This window comes from Phacochoerus africanus, chromosome 11 (genome assembly GCF_016906955.1).
Source record: "Phacochoerus africanus isolate WHEZ1 chromosome 11, ROS_Pafr_v1, whole genome shotgun sequence".
NCBI classification, from domain to species: domain Eukaryota; kingdom Metazoa; phylum Chordata; class Mammalia; order Artiodactyla; family Suidae; genus Phacochoerus; species Phacochoerus africanus.
In genome coordinates, this window is record NC_062554.1 from 115,857,542 (window position 1) to 115,870,337 (window position 12,796).

General features: G+C 34.2%; 1 protein-coding gene across 6 annotated transcripts in view; it reads left to right on the forward strand.

Annotated features, from left to right (window-relative positions):
* RABGAP1L (RAB GTPase activating protein 1 like) overlaps window positions 1–12,796 on the forward strand; it is a 651,588-nt gene that overhangs the window by 175,574 nt on the left and 463,218 nt on the right. For all 6 annotated transcript variants that reach the window (XM_047753890.1, XM_047753891.1, XM_047753893.1 and 3 more), the window contains one exon: window positions 5,957–6,050. In XM_047753890.1, the coding sequence (XP_047609846.1) occupies window positions 5,957–6,050 (94 nt within the window). The remainder of the gene's footprint in view (window positions 1–5,956; window positions 6,051–12,796) is intronic.

Below are 12,796 nucleotides of genomic sequence, written 5' to 3' on the forward strand. Positions count from 1 at the left end.
GAGAGATTATATTATATTCAAGGTCATAAAAACATGGCTATAGTGTTTGGCTGTCAAAAATGGCATTATTTACAATAATGTCAACTAATTAACCAAAATGAATCACTTTTGTACTATTCCAGGTTGGCAGGTATCATAATACAGACCTTTGTTCCTAAAAGCTTTGCACAATTAGTAACATTTTGTTTTGTTTTTCTCCCCAACAAATTTATAAGGGAGTTTACAGAAATCTGGGAGTGCCTGTATTACTTTCAGCAAACGTTTATTATTCAAGAAAGTCTAAAATTAAGGGAAGAAATCTCTGAAAACCTTCAGTAGTCACATTTTATATGTACTTACTTTTTAGCTTTTTATTTTATGAGTAATTTTTCATTGGAAAGAAAAGAAATTGAGATTTTGTATTTCCCTAATTTTGTGACTTATTTTTAACTTTATTTGGAAAAAAAGCATTGTGTGTGTGTGTCTGTATTTTTTTTTTTCCTTTTATGATGTCTCTTGATACTAGTACTGAAATTTTCCTTATATGATTAGGATGAAAAACATTGCTCATAGAGACACAATTTTTTTTTCAAAGCAGGGAGTGGCTGAAGTTGAGACCCTTTAAATTATTTTGATTGAAGTATCATGCATATTTATTTTGTTTGATCTAAAAATTTACATATCTATTTTATCTTCTTTTGGTGTTGTACAATTGCTTTCTGCTCTCTGAATGTTAGAAATCAGTAGATAAGACAAAACAAACCTGGAATGCTTTTTTTGTTACTTTGAAGTTCTGTTGGGCAGGAAACTGAGGGCTCAGTAACAACAATAATAAAAATGACAGCTAGCACTTGAATACTACTGTGTGCTCGGCACCATTTTTAGTGCCCCACGTGTATTTTCATTTAATTTTTACAACACTGCCTGATTGATACTGTTATTTCCATTTCACTAATGTTTTGATTAAAGAAAGTAGTAGTCCTTTGGTATGAGTCCAATGACATCTGAAATGCTCTGTAAGGTCCTGCTTTCTGAAGGAGACCAGTAACCGCAGGGAAATTGAAACCTGAAACCGATGAGGAAAGTGTTTGAGGATGAATTGAAGTTATGCATATTAGAAGAGTCTCTACCAAATCCTACTCTCTATGTTAAGCACAGTCTCTCAAGAGATCTCTCCTAAAGTTAACTTGATAGAGGGATTTGAAGCTATTAGCTCTAAATTCCCTCAACTAACTCTCCTAACACCTTCAGACTCCCCCAAACTCTCACATCTAGTTGAAATATGAAATGTCCTTCTTGTCAGTCAACACTCACAAACCTGGGCAATTTCATGTCTTTATAGGGAATAGAAAGCAGGACTGTACAGAACATTTCAGATGTCATTGGACTCATACCAAAGGACTACTACTTTCTTTAATCAAAATATTAGTGAAATGGAAATAACAGTGTCAAGCAGGCAATGCTGTAAAAATTAAGTGAAAATACATGTGAGGCACTAAACATGGTGCCTGGCCTATAAGACTTAGAATAGTCTCTGGAATATAAATTTAAAACCACAAAGTCAGTCTTCCTTGACTAAGTCTTCTTTTCCATCCAGACATTTGGCCCCTGACTTGCTGTTGCTTCTGCCTTAATTGTTCATCAGAGGTCTGTCTGGTATTGCGTCAGTGTGATCATTTTCTTTACTTTTCCTTGGGATTCTCCTCTGCTAATCTAGGTGTTTACAGTTCTGATTTCTTTCTGTGGTGGAAAATAACTTGGGAGATTGTCAGGAAGACAAGACATTGTTATCATTGATGATTTTATGATGTGTTAGAAGGGGTTTATAACAATGTAGTGAGTTTTTGTTTCATATAGCAGTGGATGTTATTTAAAAGATAAAATCTTCTCCCCATTCTTCTTATACTTATGCATACTTATTTTAGAAGATAAGAATATTACAGATATGTAAAACTTAAAAGTAAAAAATACACTTCCTGAATATTTATTGAGTGCCTACTATGTGATAAGATACTGAAAGGTACTGAAACACAATTGGTATTAACAGTTTGGTGTATATTCTTGCAGCCTTTTTTAAAGGTCTTTGTAAACATATAGGAAATAATATTTACTAAAATGAAACCATACTTAATACTATTTTTCTCTTTCTTCACTTTTCATCACAAAATAATATACTTTGTATGGCTTTCATATTAGTGTGAAATAAATTCACCAATTTTTTTAAAGTACTTGATACTTTTCTTTCTAATGGATATACCATAATTTAGTTAATAAAACTCCTATTGATGGATTCCTGATAGTTTTCAATTTCATTTTTTACGATTTTTATTTTTTCCATTATAGTTGGTTTACAGTTGTTCTGTCATTTTTCTGTTGTACGGCAAGGTGACCCAGTCACACATACGTATACATTCTTTTTCTCACAACATCCTCCTTCATGTTCCATCACAAGTGATTAGATATAGTTCCCTGTGCTGTACAGCAGGATCTCATTGCTTATCCACTCGAAATGCAGGAGCTTGCATCTAGAAACCCCAGACTCCTAGTCCATCCTATTCCCTCCTCCTCCCACTTGGCAACCTCAAGTCTGTTCTCCAAGTCCATGAGTTTCTTTTCTGTGGAAAGGTTCATTTATGCCGTATATTAGATTCCAGATATAAGTGATAGCCTGTGGTATTTGTATTTCCTTTCTGTCTTACTTTACTTAGTATGAGAGTCTCTAGTTCCATCCATATTGCTGCAAATGGCATTATTTTGTTCTTTTTTATGGCTGAGTAAATAATTTCTTATTATTACAAGCAGTGGTACAATGAAAACTCCTTTGCATATTCTCCTTGGCATATGTATTTCTAGATTATATATTTCTAGAAGTGAAGTTGCTGGATCAAATAGTGTATAAATTTAGAATCTTAAGAAATTGAAAAAGGTTACTCATTTAAACATCAACCTTCTTGTTTGTTTTCCCATAATTTTATCAATACTAGGTATTATTATTCTTTATATTATCTGGCAGTCTAATTAGTGAATATGTTTCAATGTTTTGTGTTGAAAAATTATTAATGAGGTAGGGCTCTCCTTTAATATCTTTGTCAGCTAGCTGTATTTTATATATTGTGACCTGTACTATGTTCATGTCCTTGGCCCAATTTTTTATTGGATTTTTCTTTATTTTATTGATTAGTAAGACCTTGGTATATTAAGTAAAATAGCCCTGTCATATGTTGGAACTTTTTTTGCTTGTTTCTTTAAAAAAAGTGTTCTGTACCTTACCGCATAGAAGTTTTTATTTTATAGGTGGTCATATTTCTTATTCTTGCTCATAGCACCTTGGTTTTGTGTCATGCTTAGGGATTCCTTTCCCAGTAAGAGTGGGAAGAATCTGAAAGTTTCTCCATATCATTAGTCCTTTCTGATTTTCATTATAATCAAGGTTAATGATGTCCATCAATATTTGTTTCCTTTTTTCTTTTTCCTTTTCATTGCATTTTAAATTTTGTTCTCCAATTTAGCATGTACTAATCATCAAACTTCATCAAATAATTTGGAACATTGTTATATTATTATTTACTGTGTAGCAAAATAGAATATAAGGAGGGATCATCTTGGACCTTGCTTAATTGAGTATCAACTTATAAGTACTTATATTATGCTTGGTACTAATTTTTAAAAGGGGTGGCCAGCAGTCTTTGTTTGCCTGCCATAGTCTAACCTGTTTTCCACTGTAATTTTGAATAGTGTTCCTTTTTAGCACTGATCTTTAAAAACAAAACAAAACAAAAAACAGTTATTTTACTAGCAAAATGAGTTTATTTGGGAATAGCAGAGAACTGCAATCTGAGACAAGCAAACGATGGAGAACTGTAGGTATATCCAGAGAATAGAGCAGAGGAGCTTGCTTTAATAGAGAAAGGGAGGAAATTGTGGAGGGCTGCTGGGGTTCTTTATTTTGGTGTTGAGTATATCTACCAATATGAATTAGTTTATGCTTGGATCATTGGATTTTTAGCATGCTAAGTAACTCTGTTCTTAACACAGATCCCTTTGGGATTCACTTAATGCCAATCCCTATTATACTGTAACAGCAGATAAAACCTTGGTACTTGCTATCAGCCAGACAGATTTTTATCTAGCTTATCATTCAAACTTATCCAGCTTTTTCCAGGTAGTAGCAGCTTACTGTTGCTGGTTCAGGAGGAAATCTTCATACTGGGGTCTGAAAGCTGCAGTGAATAATACATGTGTGAGAAGTGCCCATTCAGGGCTTCTTTACTTCACTTTAAGTGAGGTTTCCTTTATTCATTTTCATATTACTCTCAGAAGGGCCTCAGTTTAGTTGAAAAAATTATGGAGATTATAAAGGATAGTTGTTCACACTGGATTTTTTTTTTCCTTTTTACACCTGTGCCTTTGGCATATAGAAGTTCCCTGGCTAGGGGTCAAACCTGAGCTGCATGGCAACTCTGGATCCCAGCTGCATCTGTGACCTATGGTGCAGCTTGCAGCAACACCAGATCCTTAACCCACTAAGCGAGGCCAGGGATTGAACCTGCATCCTCATGGAGACAACATGGGGTCCTTAACCTGCTGAGCCACAATGGGAACTCCACATTAGAATATTTTAATATTAAGGCTTTAGTTACATTATTCCTCCAATATTTAGTAATACTTCATTTGCTTTAGCTTTAAAAGAAAATCTCTATTATTTTCATGATGCACTTTTTGCAGTTTATAGTGTTACTTATGTGAGGTATTTCTAGAGCCAATGATGTCTGTATATATTTTCCTAACCTTCATCCCAGTAACCAGAATAAGGTTCACTTTTTAAATAAAATATCCCTCATAATTCTTGTTTTCTGGTATTATCCTAAAGATGGTGAAGCCTCTGTGTGTGTGTGTGGGGGGGGGGGGGGGGGGTTATTTTACTATATACGTGGTGAAGTCTTTTCAGAGAGATATGACCAAATCTTTTAATCAGTTTTTCACATTGATTTTGGTGTTGAGTATATCTACCAATATGAATTAGTTTATGCTTGGATCATTGGATTTTTAGCATGCTAAGTAACTCTGTTCTTAACACAGATCCCTTTGGGATTCACTTAATGCCAATCCCTATTATACTGTAACAGCAGATAAAACCTTGGTACTTGCTATCAGCCAGACAGATTTTTATCTAGCTTATCATTCAAACTTATCCAGCTTTTTCTTTGGTAGTATTATGTCAAAGGCTTTGTTATAATGTGGGTAAATTGTGCCCGATACGTTTCCATTCTCTACCAACTCTCGTTACCATTTAAAAGATTTATAGAGCTTAGAATTACTCATTTTTATCACTGATTGTAAACTATTACTCAACCTATCTTATTCTTTCTAAAACTATTGCTTTACATTTTGGGATATTTTGTAAAGTTGCCATTTTAAAAGACCAAACAAAATTTCATCTTTCCTCAGTGGAAAATAACTTGTACTTATCAATATATCTTTTAAAACATTTAAAATTTTCCTTAGCTTTCTGGTTGTGTGTTTGTATCATAATATAAATGTTTCTCAGTGTTATATATTGATATATACATCTGACTCTTTTGGTATTTATTTGTCTCACTAAATATTAATATTAATAATAATATTAATACTAATATTTGAGAATGTTAATCTGATGTGTAAAACATCATGTAGGAATTTATAATTGTGTCATCATTAGCTTTTAAATTTTACTTTCTTTGGGTAAAATTTATAAGTATTTTAAGCTTCATACTGTGTAAACTGTGGATAAGAATTTTCATAAAAATTTTTATGCCTTGAAAATATATAGGCACTAAAAATAAAATATATTGATGAAGTTTGTACTGTTATTTTTGCAATGAGTGTAATAATATAAGAAGTATTATTTGTTTCATTCAACACACAGTTCTGTTTCTTGTTTTATAATACATAAATAATATAGTATATAGTATAATATTTGTTGTTTTATGTTCTGCAGAGAGTGATAATGAACTTTCAAGTGGAACAGGTGATGTGTCTAAGGATTGTCCTGAGAAGATCCTATATTCTTGGGGAGAATTGCTAGGAAGATGGTAAAAACTTATTTTTCTTTTTTTAAAAAAATATAAAATGATTTTTATTTTTTCCCTTATAGCTGATTTACAGTGTTCTGTCAATTTTATACTGTACAGCAAAGTGATGCAGTCACACATAAATATATACATTCATTTTCTCACATTATCCTCCATCATGCTCCATCATAAGTGACTAGATATAGTTCCCAGTATTATACAGCAGGATCTCATTGCTTATCCACTCCAAAGGCAATAGTTTGCATCTATTAACCCCAGATTCCCAGTCTACCCTACTCCCTCCCCCTCCCCCTTGGCAACCACAAGTCTGTTCTCCAATATAATTGATACTAATTTGTTTTATTAATTAAAATCTATGTATTTATATATCATAATCTTAATATTGAGATTACTTAGGGAGTGAATACAGATAGAGAAGTCATCTGGAGCTGAGCCCTCAACCACTGCATTTGGCACTTGGAAAGATGAATAGGAAATATGCTGCAAAAGAATTCAAGGAAGAACAGCCAATAGGGTAGGAATAGACTCAAAGTAGAAATAAGTGAGCTAGGTCTATCAAGAGGGAGGAGGCAAGAAGTTCCTGCTGTGGTACAACGGGATCAGTGGCACCTCTGTAGGACCAGGATGCAGATTTGATTCCTGGCCTAGCACGGTAGGTTAAAGGATCCAGTGTTGCTGCAGCTGTGGCATAGGTTGCAACTGTGGCTGAGTGTAGATCCCTGGGCTGGGAACTCCATATGCTGCAGGGTGGCCAGAAAAAAAAAAAAAGAGAGAGAGAGAGAGAGATCAGGAAGTGATCAACTGCTGATAGATCAAGTCAGAAGAAGCCTGAGAATTTCACTGGATCCAACAATTAAATGTCACTGGTGACTCAGACAAGTACCTCAAGGTAGGAATGAAAGCCTTATTGGATTATGTCTAGTAGGAAGGGTAGAGATAGCTCTTGAGAAAAGTTTTACTGTAAAGGAATGCTAAAAAATTGGGACATGTTAGGAAGTGGATGTGGGTCGAGAGATTATTCTAAACATTAAGATGGCCAGTATAGCATGTACAGTGTCTGTTGTTGGAAATAATGTAGTAGGGAGAGAAAATTTGCTAATGCCAGAGAAAGAGGACAGAATTGCAAGAGAAGTTGATGAATAGGCAAGAAGATATGGACTTGTTGAATGATGGAGGAGTTGTATTTAGGAGCACAGAAAATTCTATAACAGGAGGAAAGGTAGGGTGTCGCTATAAAAGTAACAGCTGACTTAAGTGTACTTGCTATGTACTGGGTGCTATTTGGAATGCTTTAGATAACTTAGTTAATTATCATCACAGCAACCCTCTGAGGTAGGGATTATTCTTATCTTCATTTTAGAGATGAGAAAACAGAGGTATAGCTATGTTAGGCAGCAGGTAAATGACAGAGCCAGGATTTGAATCTAGACAGTCTGGCTCTAGAGCCAGAATTTTTTTAATCAGTTGGACAGGCTCCCATTTCTATAATTTTTATAGGTTTCTAGGAGTATGTAGAAATTTTAGTAAGAGAGAGAATAAACTAGGAAGATTGATATCCTTGCCAGGCTTCTAGTATGAGTTAAAGAGAGATCAAGAGAATGGCAGTATGGTGGGCAGGAAAACAAAATACTTTTATGACTAAATAAGCAGCCAGTTGAGATCTTTGCTTTTTTATAAAATGTAGTGTTTATACCTTGCTTCAATATAAAGCATCCTCTTAGGCTCTAGGAGATATATAGGTAGTTATACTACACAGTTCCTACTTGTTAGGTTCATAATCAAGAAGGGTAGGGATATATATCATAATAACACTGAGGTTGTTTCAGATTTCCTTTTCTTTTCTTTTCTTTTCTTTTCTTTTCTTTTCTTTTCTTTTCTTTTCTTTTCTTTTTCTTTTCTTTTCTTTTCTTTCCTTTTTTTTTAAGGCCACACCTGTAGCATATGGAAATTCCCAGGCTAGGGGTTGAATCAGAGCTTCAGCAGCCGGCCTACACCACAGCCACAGCAACGCAAGATCCAAGCCACATCTGTAACCTCCATTACAGCTCATGGCAGTGCCGAATCCTTAGCACACTAAGCGAGGCCAGGGATTGAACCTTCATCCTCATAGATGCTAGTCAGATTTGTTTCCACTGTGCCATGATGGGAACTCCCCGTTTCAGATTTCCTGACCGTTTTGCTTTATTTCTTTTCTATAAAGTGGCAATCACATGAATTTTCATCCAACTTAAAAAATTTGTCTACTCTTTCTTAGGAACTATACTAAGCATTGCTGATTTGAAGATAAATATGAAATCATTCCTACCCCCAAGGAGTTTACCATCTTACAGACATTTAAATATTGTTATGATATAATGGCTCAAACTATTGCCTTTGGAATGGATTAGCAATAAGATCCTGCTGTGTAGCACTGGGAACTGTGTCTAGTAACTTATGATGGAGCCTGATAATGTGAGAAAATAGAATGTGTACATGTATGTGTAACTGGGTCACCATGCTGTGTAGTAGAAAAGTTGTATTGGGGAAATAACTATTAAAAAACAACAACAACAACAAAAAGAACTAAAAAAATAAAAAATAAATATTATTATGATGTAATGGATTAAATATTTCTGTAAGCATTGAGGACCCAATGGAAATTTTCAAATGAACACAGTAGAAAAAAATATAATAAAGCCTCATGTGTCCGCCACTGAACTTTAGTAGTTATTAACGTAATAAAGAAAATTCCCAACAAATACTTTTAAGGTAAAATTGCTATGATGTGTTTTATTATTTGTAAAGGTAATTTTGGAGTAGGAAGAAACTGTTAATAGAGAAGCTGGTTAGGAGGTAACTGCATGGATAAGTAAGGTCTCTACCAAACTCATCAGCCTTATGTATGAAGAGGAGTTCTTTTTTTTTTTTTTTTGGAAGAGGAGTTCTTAATAGAGAAAAGAATTTTGAAGTAGAATTGACAGGATTTCTCAGCCATCATTCAGTTATACATTTTTTTCCAGAAATAAAATATAATCTTTCTCCATTTATTTATATATATAATTATTTATTTATTTATGAATATATTCATTTATTTATTTGTTTTTTGCTGTGCCCATGGCATGTAGAAGTTCCTAGGCCAGGGATTGAATCCGAGCTGCAGCTGCGACCTATACCACAGCTGTGGCAATGCTGTGGTGATGCTTAACTCACTGTGCCATGTCAGGAACTCCATCCGCATTATATTTTCAGTAATGGACTCAATGGAAAAAATCTGAGGAAACCATTTGAAAGAACTAAGATAACTTATTTTTAGACCTTTAAGAAACTTGCTGGATCTTTTATAGTTCAAGTAGTTTTATTTTGTTTGGTTCATTATTGCAGTTGTGTCATGACAGTTCATGTGAAATGGTAAAATTTGCCTAATTGAGAGAAGTTTATATCTATTACACAAGGATTGACAGAATTTTTAAATTGCTCCTGGAATATCTTTTTTAGACATTAATCTTGGAGTTCCCATTGTGGCTCAGTGGAAACCAATCTGACTAGCATCTTTAGGACACAGGCCTTGCTCAGTGGATTAAGGATCCAGCATTGCCTTGAGCTGTGGTTTAGTTCACAGACGGTTCAGATCTGATGTTGCTGTGGCTGTGGCCGGAGTTTATAGCTCTGATTGGGACCCCTAGCCTGGGAAGCTCCATATATGCTGCAGGTGTAGCCCTAAAAAGACAAAAACAAAAACAAAACCCCACAAAAAAAACCCATTAATCTTTTATAGATTTAGAGCCTTTTGATGAGTCTTAGAAATAATAGCTAGGGACTTAGATGAAGATATTTTTGCGATTTATTTAGGGAAAGCACCTATTGTAGAAAATACTACATTTTGTGCTTTGGGGAAATTTTTAAATGAGGAGACGGCTTGTGTTCTCAAAGAACTTTTTTTTTTTTATTTTTTGTCTTTTTTTTTGGCCTTTTCTTGAGCCGCTCCCACATATGGACATTCTCAGGCTAGGGGTCTAATTGGAGCTGTAGCCACTGCCCTACGCCAGAGCCGAAGCAACGTGAGATCCAAGCCACTTCTGCAACCCACACCACAGCTCACGGCAACGCCAGATCCTTAACCCGCTGAGCAAGGCCAGGGAACGAACCTGCAACCTCATGGTTCCTAGTCAGATTCGTTAACCACTGCGCCACGACGGGAACTCCTCAAGGAGCTTTTAAATAAAATATAGTTGAAAGTATTTTGAACTTACTATATAGCAACTTGATCACCATATTAAAATAAAGTGAAACTTTTACAGATAAAAATCAGAATTCAGATAATGACACACACTATTAGATACAAAGGAAGACTCTTTAATGCTAATTTGAAATTATCAGCCAAAACAAGGATACTATGGGAAAAAAAAGGAAAACAGACCATGTAAAAAGTTCAGTAATGGAGGTCTTCATATGCGATTGGAGTTATGTAGTCATCAGTGCCATGATGAAATGACTACATGAAAAAAGTGAGTGAACTAGGGTTGAGAGAGAAGGAGAAGGAGATGGTCATGGAGAGAGGAACTGAGGAAATGTTTGTGGTGGGAGGACTTTGAAACACCCAGTTGAAAATGGTAGCAACATTTCTTTTGTATGTTGAATATATTCTGAATGGTAATGCTAATTTGCATTTAAGTTATTTAAGGAGTTTAAGGAATTGGGGCAGAATTATTTCTGAATAACTGTTTCTGGTTTTGAAATTGTGTCGAAAGCTGTTGAGATTTTTAAAGACTAGGAAAATGCGGTGCTAACCCTGAACACTGAGAGATAAATCAACTTTCGTGGCAGTTAAGATTTTCTAACCAAAAAAACTAAGTCCACCTCTAAGGTAAAAATTGAGAATTGTTTTATTCTACATAAATAAAACCATATTCAAACTATTCTCTTTTGTTAGACTATCAGAAAATTGGTATACATTTAGTAGCCATTTTGATTGTATTTTTCATGGCTAGTACTTAAAGTGGGAAATGTGTTCTTAATCTATGGTCTCTCAACCTAGCTAAGCATCCACAAAGTGTCAGTGGGAAAAAAAAGTTTAAACTCGGGATACATGAAGGATTAGAGTCATTAAGCTTGAACATCGGTTGCTTCCTTCCTTTTCATATCAGTATAATATTCTACTTTTTCAACTAATGAAAAATACTGACAGAAACATAAGCAGACCAAAACAAAACATGTGCTTTTCAACTAATGAAAAATACTGACAGAAACATAAGCAGACCAAAACAAAACATGTGCTTTTGATCTTCCTTTTTAATCTGATCTCTTTTCTTGACACTTTTCTTAATTTAGCTTGTTTAACTTCCAAGTAAGACCTAGTTTACATATCTAGGTCTTATTATTGGGGGAAGGACAAATTTCCAACTTTGCTTATGTTCCTCATCTTCTGGTTTCAGTTCTACCTATTCTCTTTCCTGAGAAAACCTTTTAAAGTAGGTCAAGCTGTGGGTCAAGCCTTCCCATTCTCATATCTGTTAGCCACCTACTTCTACCTCCCCTCCATCAAAATTGTCCTAATTTAATCAGTGACCACTCAGTGTCATTCAGTGGCTTTTCTTCTCGTCTCTTGACTTCTCTGCTGTTTTTGTTAGAAATGATGCTGTCCATTTGAAATTCTCTCCTGGACAGCATTAAAAACAAAGTTCGTTATGCCCAGATAGTTTCAAGAAAAGATGCCTCTGTGAAGTTAACTAGATGCAGCTTTATGATTGTATAAAAATCAGTGAGAATGTTTGCTTTTAAAAAAACATTCATCTTTTGCTTAGTCTTAGTAGTTGATCATTTTAATTTAGTTTCATAAATCTATTCATTTATCTAAAATGTATTGGATGCCTTTTATATGCCAGCCACTGTTCTAGGAGCTTGGGATGCATAAATAAAGAAGACAGATTTCTGCCCTTTTGGAATTTATATTTATGCATTAAAAACTGGGATTACTATATATTTAGTGTATGTCTGTTTTATGTGTGACCTTTTGAATAATTAGGTATCTATCTTGTGTCTAGTGCAGAGCTGAGCACCTGTTATAACTAGTTGCCTATTTCCAAGTCTCTTAATAGCCACAGTTCATGTATTAAAGCAGTGGCCCTATGTAGTTATATTTTATTAGAAATATTGAAACAATGATTATTTCTCTAACTTGCCCTTTTGTTTGGGCCCTCTCTGGTCCTAGATACATACTAACAGCATTTGGCGTAATATCTTTTAGTGTGTCTTAAGTAGTAGAGTGCTGTATGTAATATGATTATTGTTTTTTTGTTTGTTCGTTTGAAATTTTATTTTTATTTTTTTACGGAATAAAATACATACATTTAAACACAATTACATTCACACAGATTATTATATCATGGATCTTAAGAAAAAGATTAAGTGACTCCCTCTGGAGAAGTGGAATGGAAAATATGCTGAGACAAATAGGAAATTTATTCTATACTTTGTTCCATTTTGTATGGCTTTCATTCTTACTATTTAGTATTACCTATTACATTTCAATTTTTCTTTAACAATTAGCATTATGTTAAAATTGTTATATTATGCCACTAAAATTTATAGAGAAGAAAGCCTTATATGCCATTAAATATTTTATATAGCATAATAAAAAGAATAACTGGTAAGAATAACAAAAATAATACACCCTCTGAAAATAAGAAAAATATAAAGTGCATAAATTGGTTAAAAAACAGTGTAACTATATAAATATGTCCTCACAATTTGTTACATCTTATTGATTC